The sequence below is a fragment of the Puntigrus tetrazona genome, chromosome 2 (genome assembly GCF_018831695.1).
Source record: "Puntigrus tetrazona isolate hp1 chromosome 2, ASM1883169v1, whole genome shotgun sequence".
Taxonomy (NCBI): Eukaryota; Metazoa; Chordata; class Actinopteri; order Cypriniformes; family Cyprinidae; genus Puntigrus; species Puntigrus tetrazona.
The window spans coordinates 19,860,659-19,886,580 of record NC_056700.1 but is presented as its reverse complement, the minus strand read 5'-3'; the positions used below and the strand labels follow the sequence as shown (position 1 = coordinate 19,886,580).

Genomic DNA, 25,922 nt, shown 5'->3' with positions numbered 1-25,922 from the left:
ATAAAAGATGCAAAGCAAGAGTAACTTTACTGTCAGTTCTACCATGAGTTAAATAAAAAAACCTTTGCAGCTAAATATTTACATTTTATTGTTGCCTGGAAATGTAGGCACTCTGACAAAAGTTAATTTAAAAATACATTTACAGTACTTTTTTTTTATACTTTTAAACTAATTAACCATGCCACTGCTTGAATATTCATGGCACACCCAAAGATAATAAATACCATATGGCTAATAAAAATGTATTACATTGAGATCAGAAAAATCGTGCAGTCAGATCGCATTATCACTACAAATACAGTTTCCATTATTTTCCTTTAATATCTGAGTTAAAAGCTCCTGCGTTGCTCTTCTTGAGCCAAAATGGCGCCTGTGACTATTTAGCTGTCTAACGTATAGCCAGTAAAATTATTGCATTATGTTGCTTTCTTAAATCATATTTATGACATTGTTTAATCAAAACCATATTTAGTTTTATTAGAACTATTGTTGTAGCGGCACTTATGATATTCTAATTAATTTTGCGTATGCTTAAAGCTGTATTTCTAGAGAGGCGCAAAGAGCACAGCCTACACACAAACCGTGGGATGGACCACTTATACCGTCCAAACATGGCAACCCACGAAGCAGATTTAGGAGCCGGTGCGGGTATGATTGCTCACTTTATTCTTAGCATAATTGTGTTGCATTGCATTCATTTCAATGATAGTGTGTATGAATATGTTATTTAATACGTTTAGACCCTGGGTCGAAGCAAATGTATGTGGTTAGCCATCCTTGCACAGTTATAGGGACTGCCAGTGCGCTACACATAGACGAGAGCTCATATAAACGCTGGGTTCTTCTGTTTTAGATAATTTTCAGGTTATGCTCTTAGCGTATTTAAATTCAGTCGCATCTCATTCTCATAACCTGTAAGAATCGAATTGCAGTCATTCGCATAACGATTAAGTGAGATATATTCTACTTGTTTTTACTTGGTGCGTTTAAATTAGTTCTGGGTGCTCGTTAGATGCCATTAAAAATGAATTAATCATCTTAATATGCAGTTTGCTGTAATGCAGGAAGTTATTAAGTACCCGGAACTCCTGCTCGAGGAGAACTCTGATTGGATGAAGCTCATCTTAATGTCCACGACGAGTGCTCTGATTGGCCGAGAGTCAGGTCGCGTTGTCCTATTCAAGCTGTCAAACGAAGAGATAAACAAACAGTGCAGAAACATATGACGGCTGTGTTTGATTACCTTTATATGTTTCAAGTATTTTATGTCAGTTTTGTTCAGATTTGATGTAGGTAAAAGGAGGACAGTTTCAACGATTGTTTCACTTTCTTTTGAAATGTTCAAACTATAGCTGGTTTAACCACTCCACCTTTTTAGAGTGAGTGGTGTAGCGTTACCAGCGAGTCCCGTTCTCAAACAAAGACTAAACAGTTTTATATTTTCAGGCTTTTGTGGGAAAATGTGGATGGTGTGTGCTGCACTGCTGGCTCTGGGCTCTGTCCAGTCTGTCAATGGGGACTCAAAAGCCGTTACAACAACACTGACCACTAAATGGCCCTCTACACCACTCCTGCTGGAGGCCAGGTCAGCTTCAACACATAATGATAACAGCATGTTTAATATATAGCTCTCCTATATATTATATAATATAATATTCCTTTATAATGTTCTACAGTGAGTTCCTTGCTGAAGAGAGTCAGGACAAGTTCTGGGACTTTGTGGAAGCCAATCAAAATATTGAAAGTGACCATGATGGTACTATTTAATCTGAATCCCATCTTTTACTTTCACCTTTTAGACATGCTGAGGCTTGTCAACATGTTTGCCTTTTTTGTGAAGCTGTTACCCTTTGTATTTACTGTATAGATTGTGTATATATATTAAAATAATGTATACTTTTATGCTGTGGTATGTCAAGTTGCTTGCGATTAATGAAAATAGTTTCAAAAGCACCAGTATTTATGTCAATGCTCTTGACACGCTGTTGGCCTGTGCTGTTGATTACCATACTGTTGTCCATATTTCAGACACTGATTTGGCATACTACGATCTGATCCTGAAGAGAGCCAGTGTGCTGCTGAGCTCAGTCCAGCTAAACCTGCTGAAGTTCGCTTTATCTCTGAGGGCCTACTCGTCCACCGTCCATTCCTTCCAGCAGGCGAGTAGGGCTTCTTCACAGCTGTTTAATGTAAATGCAAAGTGAATCTGGAGAAATCATGTTTAACTGTTTGTTTATGTAGATCGCCTCTAATGAGCCTCCTCCAACCGGCTGTAAAGCGTTCTTCAACGTACATGGACAGACGTCGTGTGATACAGAAAGACTTAAAATGATGCTGGATAATGCCGTAGAACGGTGAGTAAAAGCAAGACCTGCTGTAACCTCCCCTTCGAGCATTAAGAAACATTATGTGTTTACATTTCACAATATTCCACTAAAAATGTCACTTTTGCCACCAGTGACTAAGCCTGGTGGAGTGACTCACGAAATTCGTACTCTCTTGGGTATGCATGAAAATGTTGCTAATCACAACACGAACAGAAAGCAAATAAGGCATTTTAGATATTAGTAATTAAATGTTTGAAACTATGATGCATCCACGGAAACATAAATAATTTTAAATAAATTTTGCATGTCTTACACTAACATCTAAAGCTGGTCATTGTTTTTTTTTATAAGGCATGTTTATAAAAAAAATACTTAAATGTCCTAATTGAACTATGTCCTGATCCTGTCTTTGGCCAAGCCCTGTCTATGAAACCGGGTCATAACACTTTAGTTAAAACACTGAAATCCTGCAATTGTCTTTACAAATACATTTAAACTAAATAATATACAGAGTCAATAAACCTAACCACAACCAAAACCTTTTTTTATAGTTTGTATTTATTATTTATTTATTGTTTTTACTATTTAGATATTGTTTTGTTTGCGTGTAATTGTTTTTGAAATATTTATTTCATTAATTTTCAGGCCCAAGCCTTACCTGTTCAAAGGCGATCACAAATTCCCCTCAGCCAATCCCGATGCGCCGATTGTGATTCTTTATGCTGAGCTGGGCACCAAAGAATTCACCAGATTCCATCAGCTGATGCTTGCCAAAGCCAACAAAGGCCTGATCACTTACGTTTTACGCCACTTTCTTTCTGTGAGAATTGAAACTTTTAGTACTTTAATCAGAATTTTGATTGTATTGAAACTCTTTATCTTTATATAAGATGAATAAGTCCATGTACTCTGTCCATGCAGAACCCCAGCAAGGGTAAAGTGCACCTGTCTGGATATGGCGTGGAACTGGCCATTAAAAACCAAGAGTATAAAGCCAAAGATGACACACAAGTTCAAGGTATGATGGCAGCCGAAAGTCTTTGTGTTGTGGCTTTGAAAGAAAGCATTGTCTAATTAGCAAACTTATACATTTTTTTTGCCACTTTTCACAGCTGGAGCTGATGCGAATGCCACTGTAATAGGTGAAAATGATCCCGTGGATGAAGTCCAGGGCTTTCTGTTTGGCAAACTCAAGTAATTTAAAACTCCATAAACATTAAAGATTGCTCTCCTTTGACTAAAATGCCTCTCTGTGTTTGAAATTACACAACAGTATATCTTGATAGCGTGTGTTGTATTTGTCAGGACCGTTTATCCTGAACTTAAGGAACAGCTGAAGGAGCTCCGGAAGCATTTGATTGAGAGCACCAATGAGATGGCCCCGCTTAAAGTCTGGCAGATGCAAGGTGAGTGTTTTGTTTTTTTAACTGGTGAAACTTTTGCCGTCTGTAAAATTGAAATGAAATGCTTGTTGACTGCATAAGTTTATATTGAAGGCCACAAGAGATGTGTGCTACAGTTGTTGTTTTTTTTTTTTTTTTTTACACCACAGTTAAGGCAGCAGAGCCTCTTGTATTATATGGCAGACTTACATTAATGCCACTACTTCAAGGCCTTTCAAGCTCAATTATTATATAACCTGTGACTAAAGGAGCAGTCGGGTAGCTCAATACTCATTCTGACAGTATGCAAATGGAACATTTTCACATTGTTAATTAGCTGTGGTTTTGCTGGCCTTGCGTGGTTGTCAAACACATCTCCCTCTAGCCCAGAGCTCATTACTGCTCTATCAAGGTAAACTCATCAGAGACTAGTCACATTTAGCAAAACCTCAGAGCCAACACACCCGTACACAGTTGAACGCACTATTCCCAATGGTACTGGAAAAGTGCTTTGGTACATGAAATTCATTATATGTAGAATCTGAGAAATTGGCATGCCACATATACAGGTCATGACTATTTCAAATTAGATCTTGAATATTTCAGGAGCAGAAATGCGAGTTTGAATAACATGTGCTCTTTGTGCTTCTCCTCAAGATCTCAGCTTTCAGACTGCCGCCCCGTATCCTGGCAGCTCCTCTGTGGACGCTCTCAATGTCATGAGGGATTTGAGCCAGAACTTCCCCACAAAGCCAGGTAAATAACCACCTGTCCATTACAAACACTGGAGTCCTAACCAGACGTGATAAAACGACCAAAATCCTGTTTCCTCTGTGTTTTGTTTGTTTTCTTATTTTAAAATATCATTGGTCTGAAATCCTACTCCGCTGTATATTCAAACATGTTTTGCATTCCTGTTTTTTTTCCAGTTTTCAGAGCATTTTACTTTCAGCGAAGGCTGTAAATTGATGCTGGAAACGCTGTGTCTTAACCATGTGTGACATAACGTGTTTATATGCGGCGTATGGTTTATTATTTCACTTTCAAAAGCCACTTTCTGCCTTTTATTCGCTAATTCCTCATTGGCTCTATAGTAGTAGGTGCTTTTCAGCTCAGAAACCCTGGCAACAGACGGCTCAAGTCATCAGAAAGTTTAGTCCGAGCTGGATGTTTTGAGTCTTTACTGCTTTCCAAGGTTTAATTAACACTTTAAGGGTGAAAAACAAGCCGTCAGCAGTTATGATTAAAATAATATGCTTTATTTGGCCCAGACAGTGCAGCCACAGCTGTTTTTTTTGGAAAATGTATTTTAAATGTGCCGCCCACACTAAAATGCAATTTTGTTAAAGTGCTCCCTGACATCATGGAGTATAATACGCAGTCATGTATCGCCCCGAGCAATTAACTGCAGCTCTGAGTCATCGACTCTTAAAAAATATATATAGATCTGAATGTAGAATTGCATGACATCACTGAGAGCAATCTCTTCTCTATCTAGTTAAACAGCGTTGCTTAAAAATGGGCAGCACAGACATTTTTAGGCAGATTACAGTAGGCCGTGCTTTCAGAATTTGATTATAATGAATCATCACGCTGAACTAATGAATCATTTTCAGTACAACCACGCACATTTCTCTCTCCCCTCTCAGGTCCATAACAAAAACCGTTGTTAATTCAGAGATCCGGAAGGAGATTGAGGAAAATCAAAAGGTGAGGGCTACCATTGTCCTTTTTTCACGTTCCTAGAGACCTTTTCTCAAAGCTGTGGCGTCAGCAGGTATTTTTATTCGCTGCACTACTGAGATAATGGACTCAAAGAAGAGGCCCGGTCAAGTCTTTGTTTTTTGCTTCATAACTCATCAAGAAAAGTAATGACAAAATCTTACAACGATTCTCTCTTCTAAAATGTTAAAACCTGCGTTTAAAATGAAAGAGCATCAGTCGTAAAGCCATTCCTCTCCACCTCTCACCTGCTTGTTTTCTTCACGTTCCTCTGTGCTGGAACGTTTGAAAATGCTTTTGTTTTGTCATTGAAAAGGTAACGAATGAAGTAATTGCGGCGATTGCGGTTTATACGTGGCTTCGTTCATTGTTTCTGTCATTTCCTTTCTGTGATTAAAGCTGTTTCTTGCTTGTTGTAATGAGGACGTGTAACGGACCTGTTCCTCATTCCTCACTGTAATTGCATGCTGGGAAACTTGACGAAGAGGCTCTTTAAGGTTCTCTAACGAGCTCTCTCGCTCTAATGCATGTGCCTTTAGTGAATAACAAACATGAGTGCCACGGATGAAAGCATGAATATATAGAGTGGAAATGGCCTAAGGCTCAAAAGAGTCTGTTTGAATTATAGATCATATTGAGCATCTTTTTCAACTTCTGTTCTGCTCTGTGAAGTGACAGAAACATATGTTTCAACCAGGGATTAGCAACCCACAGGGCTTGAGAGGTTACATTAAGGCTAATTGTGAATATGCCATACCTAATATCTCACATTTTATTATGTCTCCTCTAGTATTTTAAAGGAACATTAGGTCTTCAGCCAGGGGACTCGGCTCTGTTTATCAATGGACTCCATATTGACCTGGACGTACAGGATATTTTCAGGTAAAAATGTATTTAATAAATAATGTAAAAATAATATAGTATTTAATATTCACCTTTTTTATACATTTGCTCAAATGTTTGGCACATCATTTTTAAATAACAATAAAATGTAATATGGTTTTGAAAGAAATCGTATGCTCAAAAGATGCATTCATTTGATAAAAATGCTGTTAATTAATATTGTTATTAATGTTTTTAATATTGTGACATTTTAATCATGTTTTTGTTGTTATCTATTTGAAACTGTTAAATAAGATTAATTCGAAAATGTCTTTACTGATGCTATTGATCGAAAGAAATAATGAGTGCTGAATAAAAGCTTTAACTGCTTAAAAAAACATTTTGGACCTATACCTTTGAATTATGTGTTTTAAGTAATGCGTATCTTGAAGTGTGAGGTGTTTGTTAATGTTTTGATTTGTCATGCTTCAACCCTGTGTTCTTTGCAGTGTTTTTGACGTGTTGAGGAATGAGGCCAGGGTCATGGAGGGCCTGCGTAGTCTTCTCATAGACACTCCTTACATCCACAACATCCTCAAACTCAACGTCCAGCCCTCAGACTCTGACTACGGAGTAGACATCCGCAACCCTGCCGTTAACGTAAGCTTATTTTTTGTAAACCTGTTTTCTGGGAGAAAGAACAGAGAATAAACCTTTTTTTCCTCGTTCTCTAGTGGATTAATAACCTGGAGACAGATGGGCGATATGCATCCTGGCCCTCTAATGTGCAGGAGCTGCTGCGGCCCACCTTTCCAGGGGTCATTCGACAGATCCGGAAAAACTTTCATAATCTGGTAAGCAAGTGCTTTATTATCTGTTCACAGTGTAAATCCCACATAGATCTGAATTCTGCAGATCATTTCAGAATGTGTGTGTCATTCTGACAGGTGATGATTCTGGATCCGAGCCATGAGAACACGGCAGAGCTGATCAGCGTGGCTGAGATGTTTTACAGCAACAACATCCCACTCAGGTCAGTCTGAAAATAAACCGAACGTTATTACAAGAACATGATTAATGTTTCACAAAAGAGCTCCCGCAGGAAACCGGGTTCAGATCTCTTCATTTTCTCTGGTCATTTCCGTTCTCACCCCTTCATTTAACATTTTCAGAATCTCTCGATATTATAAAGGCACTAAATTGAGAAATATTTATTTTATGTGTATATGCTGTAGTTAGACTTGAAATGGTTGAACTCTGTGACCTGTCAGTGGAGTTACTGTGTCTCTCTCTCTGTTGATTTCTGTGTGTCTGCAGAATTGGAGTGGTGTTTGTGGTGAATGATTCTGATGAGGTTGATGGGATGCAGGATGCTGGTGTGGCTTTACTTCGGGCTTTCAACTACATCTCTGATGATGTTGACAGCCAGATGGCCTTCGATGCCATCATATCTGTAAGTGAACATCATCACTAGTGCTTTATACAACACCGACTTAGTGGAGGATTTTGTCTATTCTTAGGAGCATATTGGACCTAAAAGAAAACTAAAGAAAATAAATGTTGATATATCTTTCAGATATTAAACAGAATTCCCAGTGGAGGCAAACTGAAGGTGGAACATGTGGTGGGTGTGTTGGAGAAGAGATATCCTTATGTAGAGATCAGCAGCATCCTGGGGCCTGACTCTGCCTACGACAACAACAGAAAAGTGAGGGATTTGTTTTTCTAATGGTGTGCTTTGAATATTTCAGCAGCACTCCATCTCAGATGTCATATTCTTGCCAAAAGAGACAATTGTCAATTGACAATCAGCTGTAGAGATTAAGCTGCGACCGTCAGCCAGAGGTGTTTCCAGTGCTAATAGCTCTTTGTCTCTCCCAGTACCCATAACCCTTATTGAGGTCATATCTTCTATGTCTCCACAGGAGGGAAAGGCATATTATGAGCAGACTGGTGTTGGCCCATTGCCTGTGGTGTTGTATAATGGCATGCCTTTACAACGTGAGCAGTTAGACCCAGATGAACTTGAGACAGTTGTCATGCACAAGATCCTAGAGACCACCAGTTTTTTTCAGCGCACAGTCTATCTGGTGAGAATTGGATGTCTGTCACCCATAGTCTCTGTGGTGTCCTTTTTGGGTTAAAAAGTAACACGTTATATAGTTGCATTCTTCCTGAAAAAATGACCAGCTTTAGTGGAAGTAGTATAGTTTTGTAAAGTTTCAGATCTTGTTTAGAGTTTTTAAGGTGCCATGCACTCTGTAGTCTTGCATGTTTAATTAATAATTTTATATATATATATATATATATATAAGTATTAGTTATTAAGAAGTTGCCAATTAGGATTCTGCATTAAATGAAATACATAACAAAGAAAGTAAAATGCATCAAATATATATTCATACATTCATTAGAACTCTCGATTTAATTGCATCTTTGCATAATCTATGGACGTGTACTGTATGTACATAGAAATACAAACACATGCGTGTATATATTTAAGAAAATGTTATGTTTATGTATTAAATATATTTCTATATAATATACATATATAAATGTGTATGCACATGTAAATATGTAATATAGTATATACTGTATATTTATATATTTATATATACATAATAAACACAGTACACATACATATATAAACAAAAACCTTTTCTTTGGATGCAGTTAATCACTATTAATGATTTAGCAATACTAAAAATAAATAACCCTAAACTGTATTTTGAATGAATGAATGAATGAATGAATGAGTGAATGAATGAATATTCATCCATTCATTCATTAGAAGTAGAGTTTAGGGTTATTTATTTTTAGTGTCATGTTTTGGAATGCCTTTTATTATCTTTTCAGGGTGAACTGAACAGTGACCACGATGTAGTGGATTTTATCATGAATCAACCCAATGTGGTCCCACGAATCAATTCCAGAATCCTGAGCACCAACAGGAATTATCTGGACCTTTCTGCCACCAGTGAGTTCTTGTCTGATTGGGTTCATAGCAAAATTGTGTTTCTTCAGCGTCTTGCTGCTCTCCGGCTCTTTTCTGTTGAATCATAAATAGCTTTTCTTCCGGTAAACGAGCTAGTTTGAGATATACAGCACGTACGCTCTCACATGCTCTCGGGAATGAATATCTGCCTCATTGTGAATTCTGTGCTAAATGTCTTGTTTGTTCTTGATAGCCCATTTATTTACAAAGACGTACAAATGAGACTGCGGCAATGATATTCATAAACTGCTTTGTTTTTGCAAGGAATTTGAAACTGAATTTTAATAGCTTTTGAATAGCATATTTGCAGTCTTCCAGGAAGCTGAGAAAAGACCCATTTCAATCTGAACACAAATAGCCCTCCATGTTTAGAAATAGCTGCATTTGATATGGCTTTGGTTGGATTCAATTATGAATGTGAATGTACCTCTAAGAGAGAACAAAGCACAACCTTATTTTCTTCCCAAGTGTTTACTATCACCTGACCTCCTAAAAAAAACAAGTCTTTTCTTTTCCAGACAATCATTTTATTGACGAATATGCACGTTTCCTCTTTCTGGACACCAAAGACAAGAACGCAGCGGTGGCTAACAGCATGAATTACATGACAAAGAAAGGTGAGGTGATTGCTGTGTTTGAGCTCCATAAGGAACGCAATTCAAAACTTGACTGACATGTATATCACACAGTCTGACGCGAAAGACATTTAATGTTGCAATCGGTTTTGTCTCATTATATAATCTTGACAGGCGACACAAAAAATGGCAGTTTACATCCGGCTTTAGACACCACAAACTGTCTGTGTACCACTAAATATATCTGTCTGCTTTTATTTGTATTCCTTCATTCCTTGTTTTTCTTGAATGCTGTTTTTAGGGATGTCAACCAGGGATGCTTCTGGTAATTGCATTGAGCTGTTATACTCACTTAACTGACAGCCCACTTCTCATAGATCTCATCTAAACATACAGTGCCCGAGTGAAAATATTGTTAGAAAACGCCTACATCGCCATCATTAACATAACACTCTGTGTTGCTTGAAAGAATATTCTGGGTTATTTAAAACTTAATGTCTGTGTACCCCGTCTGCGGCATGCTATCGATTACCACAGCTAATAACCTTGATTCTGTCTCTTAGTTTGTGTACACAATCGGAATTCATTTGCAGGAATACACTTAGAAGGAAAGCCTAGCAGGTCATTGTGCAATTAGAATTAGAAAAGCAGTCCCAACCTGAAAGGAACAATTCGGTCATATTTGCATCGAATATTGATGCTTCAACTGAAATACAAGCCTCAGATTCTTAAATGCTTCGGTCTGCTAGACGTCCGTTATAAACCAAGTGCATTCATGTATATCAGCTTTTGATGTTTAAAGTATATTGAAGCACAACTGTAAATTGTTTTCTGTGGTAATTGACAGCATGCCACTGATGATATTGATAGCTAAAGTTGTAAATGTCCCGGAATATTCCTATTTAAGTGTGTCTGCAAGTTTTAAGATTAGTGTATTATGATTGTCGTTGTTGTTGTTTTCCTTTTAACCAAGTGAAGAAGTTTTCTGAAGCTTGCTATTGATTTAAACACAGCTGTGCATTTGTCATCTGTCAGAACTGTCAGTGTGTGATGGATGAAAGAGAGTCTCTTTCTATCCTGTGGTCCCCTGCAATATCTTTCTTTTACAGACGTTTACAGGTTTATATCTAGGTTGAAATTGCCTGTCTGTCTTTGTGTGCCGCTTGGGCACTTCAGATACATCTTGCCTTTTTGACTGTTAAAACTTAAGACAAGCCAGAATGCTCTCAGTTCCTCACATCATTTTCACTCACCTTTTTAGATTGCATGAGGAAACAGCATGTCTCCGCTGTGTAATTTTCTTCAGCCTTTGTGTCTGTCCTTCTCTGAATTGCAGATGATGGCATCATCCGTCCAGTGACTTTCTGGGTAGTGGGAGACTTTGACCAGCCCTCAGGACGACAGCTGCTGTACGATGCTATACGTCACATGGTAGGACAATGTCACTGAGCCAGTTCTGTCAAGTGTAGCATTATATTATATTATGTTATATTATATTATATTATATTATAAACATTGTATTATATTATATGTTTTATGTTATATCATAGCACATAACATAACTCATATGTTGTTTTTTTCTTTACAATGGTATTGATATTGTTTTTGTCTTTTTTTTTTTTTTTTTTTTAGGTTAATTCAAATATTTGTACTAAGATTTATTTATTTTATTAATTATTTATTTTAATAATTTGTTTTTACTAACTGTAACATTTGTGCAACATTTATAATTTTTTTTCTTACATTTTTTCATCCCTTATTTCTACTTTATTTTCTCAAAGAAATCTAAAACTTTTTTATTTTACTTTATAAAACACTTGATATTTCAAACACTAAACAATTTTAAGTGCAAGTTATAAGTATTTTCTATAGCAACTCTATAGCTTTAATCTTTAAATGTGTGTAATTGGAATGGGGAAAAAAAACATTTTCCCACTTCCAATTTTTTTCCTTTTTTTTTTCCTCTAGAAAACCAGTAATAATGTACGATTAGGAGTGATCAATAATCCCAGTGAGAACCCGTCTAATGAGAACAGCCTAATTGCTCGAGCCATATGGGCAGCCATGCAGACCCAAACCGCTAACAACGCCAAAAACTTCATCACCAAAATGGCTAAAGAAGAGACAGCACAGGCTCTTTACGGAGGGAGTGACATTGCAGAGTTTGCTGTCGGGGTAAAATAAGCTCTCCTTTAATTCATTTAGAGTTGTGATGGATTATTTGCTCTGGGTTATTTCACTATTGCTGCAGCGAATGTCACTTTTAAACTTGCAGAATTTAATATAGAACCCATCTAACCAGATACTTCTGCATTTTTCTGCACTACAGGGCATGGATGTTCCTCTGTTTAAGAGTGCATATGAGTCCCCTAATGTGAACTTCCTGTTGGCTCACTCTGCCTACTGTCGGGATGTCCTCAAACTCCAGAAGGGCCAGAGAGCTGTGATCAGTAACGGAAGAGTAAGTTAGACATATTGTATAGCTAGAATTCTGATGCTGCGAAAGCTCTTCTTATTCTGCTTTTCGTCTTCTTGTGTGCAGATCATTGGTCCATTGGAAGAAAGGGAGGTCTTCAATCAAGATGATTTCCTGCTTCTGGAAAGCATTATCCTCAAGACATCAGGGGAGCGAATTAAGGCCAAAATTCAACAGCTGGGCATGGTAGAGGACAGGTATGCTAGACCAATACTGTGCGACAGGTTACGGACACTTTCGTTGATTGATGCAAATGTTCAAGTAGATATAAAATAAGCTGTTTGCTTGAATAATCAATACCATAGCCCGAAACCACTTTGAGTACAGAACGCCCTTCTGTCAGAGCTGTAGAAAGATTACAATGCATTAAACATAACCGTCACATGTACTCTCTGCAATAATTACTTCCTCTTAATGAAGTGTGTCGGTCTGCCTTGGAGACGGAGACGTAATAAACGTGCAGTTTTATGTGTATTTACTGGAAGAGCAGACTGAGACAGTGACACCATGTTCATTATCCTCTCAGTAAACTTTTAGAGGGCTGATTATTGAAGTGTTGGGTATAAAAGAGGAGGCAGACATTGGCTTTATCAGAGCTTTTATCAGACGCGTGGTCTCTGTGAGAGCGTTTGAGATATTTTATTCCTTATGCTAGGCTTTTGGTTAGCATGTGTATTTGGTTGGCTGTGGTGCACATGTGGGAGACACAGGTTTTAATCTGGTTTCTTGTTCTCTCTCTATTATATATGTCAATAAAAGTGACAAAATAAAGAAACGGTGAATTTTTTTCACCCCATTGTGATTATTACACCTTGTACAATTATGTGTAAAATTATGTTTTTTAATAGGTGATCTCTAGTGGCAATTTTTCTGTCATTGTTTACAAATCTAATGTAAATAATTTACACACTGGATGTCAATACAATATTTCTTTATTTATAAATTTAAGGCTGCAGCTGCAGCTTGTCGCCATCTATGTTTGTAAACTTGTTATTGCAATACTTAATTATAAATTATATTTAAGAAATTCTATTCCTTGCGTGGGTTATGCTTCGCCATGGCTCCAGTGTGGATGAATCTATGAGGTGAATGTGTAGCTATGAGTATAGGGTGTATTAGCGCCATCATAATTATTTATCCCTATAATGAGGCTTCCTGCTTCCTGCAGAATCCTCAGCTGAATGAGGCCATGGCTTGTACTTGCCGGGACAGCTTTTTTATGTTTACAGACGTGAAGTAATGACGCAGTACCATGCCCGATTTTCCAGCAAAAACCTACCTGTACCTGTCATATTAGAAAACATCATTACAAGCTAACCGTTGTGAATCGGGCTAAAGCGATGGTTTTGAACTCTGGTTGGTTATTAACTTGCTCACATATTGATTTTGAATAATTTTTAACCAAAAAAGTTACAGACTTAAGCTTTAACATTTAAGGTAAATTAATGTATTAGGCTAAAATGTTTTTAAATGTAATTTTAAAAGATATATTTAGAGTCAAATTAGTACATAGTAGCAAATTTATTTATTTTTTTGTCATTTTATTTTTTTTAGATTCATCCTGTTTTGTAGGGCATTCTTTAAACAACAACTTTAAACCTAACATTCTATTTATATTTCACCTAATTTATTATTTGTTTTTTTTTTTCATTGTTCATAGTATTAATTCAGAGAAAATGTTCATACCCCTTAGTGGGGTGTAAAAAAAAATAAAAATTGTACTCAAATGTCTGTTCTCATAAAACGGTTGTCAATCATCTTTCTCGCTGTGAACATGTCTTCACAGATGAACAAAAATTAACTAAGTTGCACAGCAGAACTGTTTTCAAGCTGAATGGTGTTCTGACATTTTTTAATTTGATGACACATGAAAGTCTGCTTGTTCTGCTAGAAGTATTTGCATTCATTTACTTCAATCAAGAAGATTTCATGTCTTAGCCTGGATTTATTTGTTTTGTATTTATTGTGATTTAGAGCTAGTGATCTGGTGATGAAGGTGGACGCCCTGCTGTCCTCCCAACCCAAAGGTGATGCGAGGATCGAGCACACGTTTGCAGAAGACAGATACAGGTACATCACTTTATCTTCTCACACCAGGACATCTCCAAATCCTCAGAGTTCAGTTGTCAACTTTGTCTCCCATTTCTCTTCGCAGCGCTGTAAAGATCAGACCAAAGGAAGAGGAAGTGTACTTTGATGTTGTAGCTGTTGTGGATCCAGTGACCAGAGATGCTCAGAAACTGGCACCTCTCCTTTTGGTGAGAACTTCCGCATACCTTCACCTAACATGACTTATACAAGTAGGACATGTGGAACCAGATGGTTTAGATACGGAATCCACCAGCAGGGGCTGGATTGGATCATGCTAACCAGTCAAACCTTGACCCCTTGGTTATGTTAGAGCCATATTATTATTTATTAAGAATGTTGACCAGTGGATGTTGATCCAGAATGATGCCCTGCTTGTCCTACATGTTGTGTATATACCTGCATTAGTCATCACAGGACATCTGGTCCCTCTCCATGACATTTCACAGGTACAGTCAGTCAGCAGTCAGTCTGCATTTGTTGGCTCTATCTCTGAGACCAGCTGTCAGTGAGAGCAGGTTCATTTGGTTGTTTTTACCTTGACTCATGTCACTTCCTGTTTCTCCCTGTGCCCACTCAGGTGTTGAAGCAGCTGGTCAACGTCAACCTGCGAGTGTTCATGAACTGCCAGTCCAAGCTCTCTGACCTCCCACTGAAAAGGTTAGAGGAGAGACACTGTCTCTGTGAGCACACATGCTACATCATAGTCACCCTCACATTTTACTGTTTAACGTTTTTTTAAAGGCTGCAATAACACGGCATGACAAGACATAATTCACATAATTGTTTTAGGCTAGCTGTGGTTTTAAATATCTTGAGGTATTTTGTGCAATCGTTTGAAACCGAGGCATTTTTTTCTCCTTAGTTTTTATCGATATGTTTTGGAGCCAGAGGTTTCGTTCATGGCAGATAGCAGCTTTGCTCCTGGTCCGATGGCTAAATTCTTGGATATGCCACAGTCGCCGTTGTTTACTCTCAACCTTAACACCCCCGAGAGCTGGATGGTTGAGTCCGTCCACACACGCTATGATCTGGATAACATCTACCTTGAAGAGGTATTAGTTCTCATCTATCTTATTGACTCGGGAAGTCTAGGTCAAATAAGGCGAAGAGTTAGATGTTTTACCGAATTTAATTCAAACTGTTTAGAGAACATTTAAATTTGCCATTTATAATTATGCTCTTTTCGAGTACTTCATATTTCTTGATACCTCAGGCTTTTTATGGCAATTCATTGATATAACAAAAAAGTTATTTTTTCCTATTATCTTTTAATTTTTATTGTTTTGTTTTTATTTTTATTGAAATCTTAGAATTTTATTTGTGGTAAACATTTCCAGTGACAACAAAGAATAAAAGGTTATGGAAAAAAAGACTATTTACACTAACGTTCAAAAAATATAGGTCAGTGGTTAGGGTTTTTTGATTTATGTAATGTATACTTCATTCAACAAGGATTAATGTGTATAATGATGCATGTAATGCAAATGAACAGTAATGTATTATTTCACAGTTTTATCTTTTTAAGTCTTTTATGCTTTCTATTAATCAAAGAATCCTGAAAAAATATAAAAAGAGTAATAATGATAATAATAATAATAATAAGAAATGTTTTCTTAAAATGTAAAAAAGATTCTGAAGGATAATGTGACACTGAAGACTAGACTAATGGCTGCTAAAAATTCAGCTTTGCTATCACACGAATAAATTACATTTTAAAAAACATATCCAAATAAAAAAGTTGTTTTAAATTACAATAATATTTAATTACATTACTGTTTTTAATGTATTTTTACTGTATGCATATCAGCTTATTAATACTTTACTTGAACTAGCACAGTTATTGCACAACAGAAACCCCATATGTTTTTTAACAAATGCTTGTGTTATATTACACATAACATTAAGCCATATGCAGGTATTCATTATTGTGATCATTAATATTAAAGTCACATCCTCTTTTTGCAGGTTGACAGTGTTGTGGCCGCTGAGTACGAGTTGGAATATTTATTACTGGAGGGTCATTGTTTTGACGTAACGACAGGTCAACCGTCCCGTGGGCTGCAGTTCACTCTGGGCACTGCATCCGACCCCGTCATAGTCGACACTATCGTCATGGCCAATCTGGTAAGTGGACGTCAAGGATTCATCTGGGAAATAATTGCTTATTGCCTTCGAGGTCATTGTCGCTTACTGAGATCCATCTTCAACAGGGCTATTTCCAACTAAAGGCAAACCCAGGAGCTTGGATTCTCAGACTGCGGAAAGGCAGGTCGGATGATATCTACAAAATCTACAGGTACCCTATTATAACGTGCCAGACGTCCGTCTCTTAATATCCTTCTGTCTCCTCACTCGATTGGTCGCTTCACTATTTTAATTTCCCTGTCACAGTCACGATGGCACAGACTCTCCAGCTGAAGCTGACGATTTAATCGTCGTCCTCAACAACTTCAAGAGCAAGATCATTAAAGTGAAAGTAAGTAATGGGTGTGTGAATCAGGTGTCGGGGTGAGGTCACATCGGAGATCTTTGACTCTCTAGTTTGAGGTTATTAGCGGAGATAAACGGCTAGAGACAAGAGCGTGTGAGATATTCCTTCCATTTTTGCTCGACTGGAGAGATGGAGAGCGAGAGAGTATCTTTACTTTTCTGGTGTATACTCTTAATATCTGACAAGCTGTCACATGTCAGCCGTTGCGTGGGCGTGTGTCCAATGCGAGGTCTGCTGCTTCCTGTGGGGCTGTGGGTGGATTAAGAATGTGGACTGGGATGAGTGTGTGTTTATATATATCTGTATTTTTGACACGTTGTGGCTTTAAGTATACAGCATGGGCCGGAGGGAATGCGTTTGTTTATGCAGGAGTGCTCGTCTCAGGGTTTGGATTATTGTTTCATCAACGAAAAACGGCAGTCGTGTTCGCTTCGCGTCAAAATTAATTTCACCTGCCAGTCGTTAGTACATTGAGAAATACATTTAATGTCCATAATATTTCTCACTGGTTGTGAAACAGCATTTTGCATTTGATTTGAATTTGGTTTGTCCCTCTAACAAAGGATTTTACCGGTGAATAATTTGGATTGTCACTACAGTTCTGGAGTTGCAACAATACAGAAAACCCTCTTAGCTTCCTAAAATAAGATCTAACTGAGGTAGAGGTAACTTTTTGGGCTGATAAAATTTTTTTGTAACACTATAGTAATAATAGGAAATCGTAGGTAATTACAATCAACTATTCAATTGGAATACTATGGATAATTTGAACCCTGATGCTATATATATATATATATATATATATATATATATATATATATATAAATATATATATATATATATATATATATATATATATATATATATATATATATATATATATATATATAAATGTTTACAATTTAAAACAGCTGTTTCTTATGTATTTATCTAATTATGAATGTTATGGAAAGAGCTGTGTGTTCAGCATCATTATTTCAACCTTCAGTGTTACATGATCTTTCAGAAATCATTCTTATATGCTAATTTGGTGCTCAGAAAACATTCATTATTGAATTATTTGAACCATTGAATTATTTATTTTGCAAGTATTCCAAACTAGCATTTCAGTTTATTTACTAATTAGGTTTCTGCCCTGTCCATCACCCATGTCTCACAGATCCAGAACACTGTGATCTAACATTGCTGTGATCAAGTTATTTTGTGAAATTCTCTTAAAGTGGCTCCCAGAATGTTGCAGTTGCATGCGCTCGAAGGATTTCATGAATAGATTCTGTTGCCCTATATCATGTTTGCAGGTGCAGAAAAAACCTGATATGATGAAAGAGGAGCTTCTTAGTGATGATACCCATGAGAACGATTCTGGATTTTGGACATCTATAACCAGGTACAAAGCGTTGCCTGCTGGGAGTTCTACTGTAGCTCTTACTTACAGCATTTGTCTGTTAATGGTTCTTTCTTTATCTCTTTCAGAGGATTTACTGGTGGCTCAAAGCCAGAAGAACCCAAACAGGAGAAAGATGATGTCATTAACATTTTTTCTGTGGCCTCTGGTCACCTGTATGAGAGGTTCCTCAGGTAAACGGCTGCTTTCCGTTAGATTTTAATGTCATTTCTGTAGACATGAAGAGATTATTTGGTCACACCTATGCAAGCGACTTGAATACATTGATATTTCATATAAAATGGCATCAGAAAAAACAGTAAAATGTTGATTAATTACGTAAACGGCTTAAATGATCATTCATGAAAATATATTCAAGTAGTAAATGTCATAGATGATTATTTTAATATTCATACACTGCTGGGCTGTTCAGCATAACTAATATATTTTTGTTAATCAAAGTTCAAGTAGTCAGGACTGTTGTGGTTCGCATAGACAAAAAATATTAGCATAGAGCCCTGTTCATGTTCTCAAATGAATCATGACATTTGTGCTATGACAAATATATGACTTTAATATTGTTCTTGTGCAGCAGAAATTGCTAGTTTTGACATGTCATACAGACAAGTCCTCTTGTGTATATCCTTATGTGATATTGAAAAATAACACGCATACACCTTCTAATTTCACATATTACGAAAATGCAATAACTTTTACGTGAGCGCCTGGCTTGGGTCACTTCTTGACATTTTCCTCCTCATATATATAGTTTGGTTTAGGCCTGTTTTTTTAAACGCTGATCTCTGTGACTTGCTATGTCTTATTAATGGCAGTGTTATTGGTTGTGTAATGCAGCTCAGTTTAGAAGGTCACTCGCATAACTCTTCTGCAGCCTGTCACTGCAGGCACTCTGTGTTGAGCTTTGGCCTCTCTCTGTCTCTGCAGGATAATGATGCTGTCTGTGCTCAAACACACCAAGACACCCGTCAAGTTCTGGTTCCTCAAAAACTACCTGTCTCCTACATTTAAGGTACTGGAATCAAAATTTAACATGATGGCACTGTTACCAGACCCTTATGTTGTATATATGTTATGCAATGTGTAAAATATTTTATTTTCAATTTGGCTTTGCCATCAAATAACTAAAATACTGTTTATGCTGTATTTCACACATAAATGCAGCCGAATTTCACAATATATTTATTATTTTCAATCTATTTTTTTTTTTTATTCAGTAGCCATTACTCCACTGTCACATGGTCCTTAATTTGAAATTTATAAGTTTTGCCAACAGTTTTTCTGTTTGATATCATTACACTTTTTTGATGCTTTTTTGATGAGTAAAAATTCTGAAAGACAAGCTTTTATTTGAAATAGAAATATTTTGTAACATTGTACTGCTTACTACTAGCATACTTGCTAAATAAATAAATTTTTCATGAAAAATTACACTATTGTTAAATATTTTTTCTGTCTTTTTTTTGTAGGAGTTTATTCCATATATGGCAGAGAAGTATGGTTTCCAGTATGAGCTGGTTCAGTATAAATGGCCACGCTGGCTTCACCAGCAGACAGAAAAGCAAAGGATCATCTGGGGATATAAGATCCTGTTCCTCGATGTGCTCTTTCCCCTGGCTGTGGACAAGATCCTCTTTGTAGATGCGGATCAGGTACAAAAACAGCAGTGCAGTTGTGTGGCATGAAATCCAGTCTCTAGTGAGCACTAAGCACAAGCCTGCTCTTATGAGATTTATTTTCGAAAGTCTGTGTAAAGACAGATCACCCATTTGTAGTCACTGGAATTGCACAGCAGTTGTCGTAATCCGAGGTGTTTGTTATGCAAACTGGAGAGAGCATCATCCACATTACACATCTGACGATACACTGCTGCCACCTCTGGGTAAAGAAAAATACAGCTGGAGATTAAATATAAACAACAGTAAATACAAATACTTAAAGATTTAGTTTCTTCTGAGCAATGCAGGTTTTCATTTGACCATATCATGTCCTGATCCCTTTTCCTGCAATTGCTTTTGTGTTTTTTGGCAAATGTTGTGTCTGTTTTTTTTAACAGATAGTTCGCACAGACTTGAAGGAGCTGCGGGACTTTGATCTGGAAGGAGCACCCTACGGTTACACACCTTTCTGTGAGAGCCGAAGGGAGATGGATGGATACCGTTTCTGGAAGTCTGGTTACTGGGCCAGTCACTTGGCAGGACGTAAATACCACATCAGGTAAGAATGCTTTGCTAATATTGTTGTCTGGCGTTTTTTTGTGCACCTCATTTTTAATGGTGATGATTCATTCCAAGCGATCCAATTTTGTTTCGGTTTAAAATGCCACAGCAGACTCCAGTAATCCAGTAATCTAACAGTAAAATTGAATCTGTTTCAAACTGAAAAATGTTATTTACTTGTTTGTTGTTGTAAAGCTGCTTCAAAACAATTTGTATGAGGTTCTATATAGATAAACGTGACTTGATTTGATTTTGTGCGCTCCTCAGTGCTCTCTATGTGGTCGATTTGAAGAAGTTCAGAAAGATCGCAGCTGGAGACAGACTGAGAGGCCAGTACCAGGGTCTGAGTCAGGACCCCAACAGCCTGTCCAACCTGGATCAGGTGGGATGTGCTTTTCTTCACAGAAAAGGCTTTTTCACTGGGCTCATCATTTGGGCTCCTGATTAAGGCTTTTCGTACTGTGGGAACCTTTTCATAGTACCTGAACTAATTGTGGAACTACCCAATATTCGGCGTGTTCGCACTGCAGGAACTGTTTGAAGGAACTAAATTAGCTCCAGAGTAGGGTCTAAAACAGTTCTATAGAAACGATCGGTGACGTAAGTGTACGCTGATTGGCCAAATGCATGTGAAACACTGACTGCTCAGCATTTATACATATATGCAACGTATACATATTTACTCCAAAAACATGAAAATGGCGATAATGGCATTAAACTGTTATCTGCAGTGTTGTTTTATTCTCAGTTTTGATAATATGTAACACCGAAAGTTGTCATAAATATTTTTGTCTCTTAGCCTAACTTTTTGCTCTCGCATAATGCATAAATTATGCATTTACATTCCATCTCCGTTATCATGAAACGCATAACAAAAATGGCTCTGATCACAGCACCCTCCATTCGCTGGTTTTTGATGTTTATTAATTGCTTGCAATAAAGATCGTTGCCAGATGCTTAAGAGTGATGCTTAAGGAGTTTCTGCGAAAACAGCCAGCAAAACGGCCCAAGGAAGAAGTTGGTTCTCTAGGAACTAGCCAGCAGGACTACATATTGCGAAAGCCCCTATTGACGATGTGTTTTCCTCTTTCAGGATCTGCCCAACAACATGATCCACCAGGTGCCAATAAAGTCCCTTCCTCAGGAGTGGCTTTGGTGTGAGACCTGGTGTGACGATACGTCTAAAAAGAAAGCCAAGACTATAGATCTGGTAAGTCAGTTGCTCTGTCCACCCAACGGTTGTGAATTTGAATTTGGATTAACACTTTGTATTCGTCTGTCGTAGTGTAATAATCCACAGACAAAAGAGCCTAAGTTGCAGGCCGCTGTGCGTATAGTCGCCGAGTGGAGCAACTATGACCAGGAGATAAAGAGAATCTACAACAATTTCCTGGAAGAGAAAGAGAGAGGCACCACAGACAGCTATCAGCAAACAGACAGAAAACACCCAGGTGAGACCAATCTGTCCTTTTCCTTTTTGAGTTAGTGATTGTCACTGTGATGTTTTAACCTGTTGAATGGCACTTTCCCCTCTTAAGACCCTGCGTCCTCGTATGAGGACATTACATTTTTGTCAATTTCTCTGAGACTCTACATATCACAGTTTTAGTTTGGGATGTCCTGTAAAGAGTGCATTAAGGGGTTTTCAGAGTTACCAAATGATCATGTTTCATCATGATCACTCCCTCCTCTTGGTCTTCAAAAATGTCTGAAATTATTTTAGTGAATTAATTATTTATGGAAATATATTGTTTATTGTTTGTCATAAATCAACATCTCAGGAAAAAGTTTTGGGGGTTAAGATCAAAATATGACTTTCTATTATAAAACAGGATGTTGATTTCATATGAGGACACCGTTACTAGCATGTTTATGCATTTTGGGAAATATATTATATTTTAGTGTTCTATGAAATATTATACATTATTATGAAAATCTGGTCAATTATTACTCCCATTATTACACTTCTTTTTTCGCTACTTGTCATCTCAAAAACACATTAATATGCTAATTAGATTATAGATACATTGTACACACTGTGAAACCCTGTATATTTTACACACATTTTGCAGAAAGAAAAATGGTATTTCAAATCATTCTGTTATAACATAATTGAGATTCATCTTTTTATGAAAACTGTATTGGTGATTTTAAAAATGTGTTGTTTGTGCCTATGCGTATATCATTCGTATATCATGTTTAAAAACTGAGGACATTGCATAACCTATGAAAAAAAAAAAAAAAATCACATTATTTTTAATGCTCTAAACAATTTAAAGACACGGAAATGTTTTTTTTTCTTGGGTCTTAAGAGGTTAAAGATATGTTGTTCATCCAGTTCATGAGGGGAAAATAATTACAATGTCTAAAAACAATTTTAAACCCTGCAGTGTATGATTTGCTTAATGTGTTTTATGCATAAAAAATAACAAGAATGAATAACATGTAATTATTTAAACATACATAAAAAAATATTGTAGCTTTGTTTTAAAAGAAGGCAATTCATGCTATAATTATTTTTTTTGGTAATTGGAATTCATAGTTTATGAACAGTGTTTTTTTTAATGATTTAAAAATCTATTCAAATCTATTCTATTCAAAATAAAAAAATGTTCACCACTGTTTAAGGTTTAGTGTCTGCGATTAATTTTATATTAAAAAGCATTATGCAAATTTTACGCTAAAATATTGAATGGTTAATATTGTGAAATATTACAAAATACCTGCTTTCGGTTTTAATATAGTTTTTTAAAATTACATGTATTCCTGGATTTTCAGCAGCCAGCATTCTAGTCATCATTGTCAAATGATTCTTTAGGAATCATTGTATTGAGCTAATTTGGTGATCTAGTAGCACTTCATACACTTCATTCAGGATTGTCTGATGAGTAAAAAGTTCCAAAGAGTTTTTAGAAATAGACATAATTTGTGATATTATAATTGTCTCCAATGTCGCTTTTGATTAACCTGATGCATTCTTGCTGAATAACAATATTCTTTATAAATAAATAAATACTGATCCCAGATCAGATTTAAACAATAGCGTATGAGTAGAGTAGGTCAATATCCCTGAGCTGGGACAAACTAGAATTAATTAATTAAGGCGTAATCTGTTTATTTTATCTAATCCCTCTAGATTATACCTCAAAAAAAAAATTCCTTAGAACACCATAGTTTAGAGTAACTTTTTCTAATTACTTGCTTAATTTGAGCCTCTGCTCTTTCTCTCTTGTCAGGTGGTGACACGCACTCAGAGCTTTGAGCTGAGGCTTCGCAACCGAAGAACAGGGGACTCTGTTCAAAGAGTCATCTTTTCTTCAACCTTTTTAAACCAAGCCTATCCTCCAGGAATGGGTTGACATTCGTGCTGAACTTGACTTGAACAGAATTAATGCAAAACTCCCTCTTTTGTATCTAAACGGACGTGTTGGGGTTCTGGGTAAACGACACGAGCAGAGGACGTCTCCTCTTTTCAGGCACTTCTGATATTTAACCCTCTGGGCCTCGCATATGCCACAAACAATACCAGTTCCACTAAAGCAAAAAGAAAACTAGCGCGTTGAGAAACTGCATGTGCGCAATTTTAATATTAAAGCAGACTTGATAAATGTCCCTCTTAGCTGTAACTCGCTCTCATGAAAATGATTATTAAATCATGAAACACGAGATGCAGACTGTTCATTTAAAAGCCACCCACGGTGTTGAAATGCCACGGCAACAGAGTGATGTCATAATAGTTTGACTTTAAAGCACAGATCATTTCCTGTGACACCATCATAGTTCGGGCTCCATTTAAGAATTCTTATTCATCTTTTGGTAAACAAGCCAGCGCTAGTCTGTTTTTGTGATTCTGAAAGTGGTGTTTCCATACAGCAGGGCAGTTATACGAACATGTTAAAAATCACATCACTCTTCAAAGAGACACATCAAAAGACCTTTTAACTCAGGAACAAGCTATTCGGTCGATTTAGTCACAGCTAAAGAATTTTTTTCCCCGTTCTGCAGAAGAACATTTTAATTTACTGAAAAATCTCTGTGGGCATTGAAAAGCTCCAGTAGTGTTGGTTCATAGTTACTCCACATTAATATGATTCATAATGGCATTCAGTTAATGAAACTCAGTCAATGGTCCTTTTAGGCCTACGGAATTAGAAAGATGTGTTCAGAAGATTACGAGGAGAGGGGGGAAAAAATCACCAGACTTCTTTCAGAGAAGCTGTTAGCAGGTAATTTACATGTTGGTGTTTAAATGTACTTTTTGTTTGTTTTTATTTCAGTATCACTGGATTTCAATAAGTCATTGATGTGGTTGCCTTTTCCTTTTTTTTTTTTTTTTTTTTTTTTTTTTTTTTTTTGCTGGACATGTCCGTTTCTGTGGTATCGCTTAATATAGGTTTGAGATGGACCACTAATTTCAAACAGGTGATCATAAACAATGGGCTGGGGCTTTTTTTGGGGGCGTTTATGTAATGTGTGCGCACTTTTCACCTCTGGTTATTTCCTGGAAATATTGCATTGAAATCCACCAATAGATCCCAGAGTCTCTATAATGTCAGGTTTTAAAGTGAAAAGAAAAGCGGAGCTTGTACAGTGCCTTGTGCTTTGTTCTGTTTGAGAGGTACATTACAATGTCTTGTGGTTTATCTACTGTTCTTTTACTGAATACGCCTAATATGGGGGATTTGGTCAATATTACGATGCTTTGGAAATACTGTAAGACTAATTGTGGGATGATGATATTTTGTAATAAAAGATGTACCGAATGGAAGTGTTTTTTTTTTTTTTTTAAAATGTGCAGCTAATTGTTGCATTATTACTACTATTCATTTTTTTTTTCTCTGCACTAGTTTTAGAAAGAGAACAAGACCACTTACTGCAATGCATTATTCTGCCAAACGATGGCAGCACAATCCAGAAATACAAATACGACCATAACGCAGAGAGTGATGATTATTACCCTTATTTTAGATGCTCTGTCTCGGGCACTTAAACATTCCCTACTTTATCATAAAACTGAAATAAAACTTTTAAGCGCAAGTCAAAACCAAACGCTTCTTAAGCCTTTGCATGGACAGATGTGAATAAAAAGAATATATATGAGAAATGTTCTTTGTCTTTCCAGCACTAACTGTGCCTTCTCAAGACATTATTGCAGATTTAGTGTCGCATATTGTCATATGTCATTGTAGAATTTTATTATGCACATATAAAGTTTGCTTATATTTGAAACTTTAGATCTTGTTACTGCAGCTCTCTCATATTTATGATGCAATTTCTTGTTATTTGGACATTACGCCTTGCATCTGCATTTAAGATGATCTGTCCTTCATCACTAATGCATTTTCATTGTTAGATTCTTCCAAGTTCTTTTCAATTTTGTCATTAACTATAATATTAAGCTCCCAGATGATCTTGAATTA

General features: G+C 36.7%; 1 protein-coding gene across 1 annotated transcript; it reads left to right on the top strand.

Moving 5' to 3' along the window:
• Window positions 1-580: 580 nt before the first annotated feature.
• Window positions 581-25,265, top strand: LOC122359005 (UDP-glucose:glycoprotein glucosyltransferase 1-like). Its single transcript, XM_043259071.1, has 41 exons — window positions 581-648; window positions 1,447-1,585; window positions 1,677-1,756; window positions 2,029-2,159; window positions 2,242-2,354; window positions 2,973-3,147; window positions 3,249-3,345; window positions 3,440-3,521; window positions 3,633-3,733; window positions 4,367-4,461; window positions 5,354-5,419; window positions 6,222-6,313; window positions 6,763-6,913; window positions 6,988-7,107; window positions 7,201-7,286; window positions 7,571-7,706; window positions 7,830-7,961; window positions 8,179-8,343; window positions 9,110-9,230; window positions 9,767-9,865; window positions 10,125-10,148; window positions 11,160-11,254; window positions 11,792-11,998; window positions 12,153-12,284; window positions 12,366-12,496; window positions 14,274-14,369; window positions 14,455-14,557; window positions 14,968-15,047; window positions 15,253-15,442; window positions 16,356-16,514; window positions 16,601-16,686; window positions 16,782-16,866; window positions 18,180-18,268; window positions 18,355-18,459; window positions 19,211-19,295; window positions 19,753-19,935; window positions 20,340-20,500; window positions 20,770-20,884; window positions 21,596-21,712; window positions 21,788-21,953; window positions 23,739-25,265. The coding sequence occupies exons 1-41, from the start codon at window positions 588-590 to the stop codon at window positions 23,762-23,764; spliced, it is 4,677 nt and encodes a 1,558-aa protein (XP_043115006.1). The 5' UTR covers window positions 581-587; the 3' UTR covers window positions 23,765-25,265.
• The last annotated feature ends 657 nt before the right edge of the window (window positions 25,266-25,922 follow it).

Coding starts and splice junctions, on each gene's coding strand:
- LOC122359005 (XM_043259071.1), top strand. CDS start 588: ATGGACCACTTATACCGTCCAAACATGGCAACCCACGAAGCAGATTTA. Junction 7,287..7,570: donor AGCAACAACATCCCACTCAG/GTCAGTCTGAAA, acceptor GTGTGTCTGCAG/AATTGGAGTGGTGTTTGTGG. Junction 16,687..16,781: donor GATATCTACAAAATCTACAG/GTACCCTATTAT, acceptor TCCCTGTCACAG/TCACGATGGCACAGACTCTC.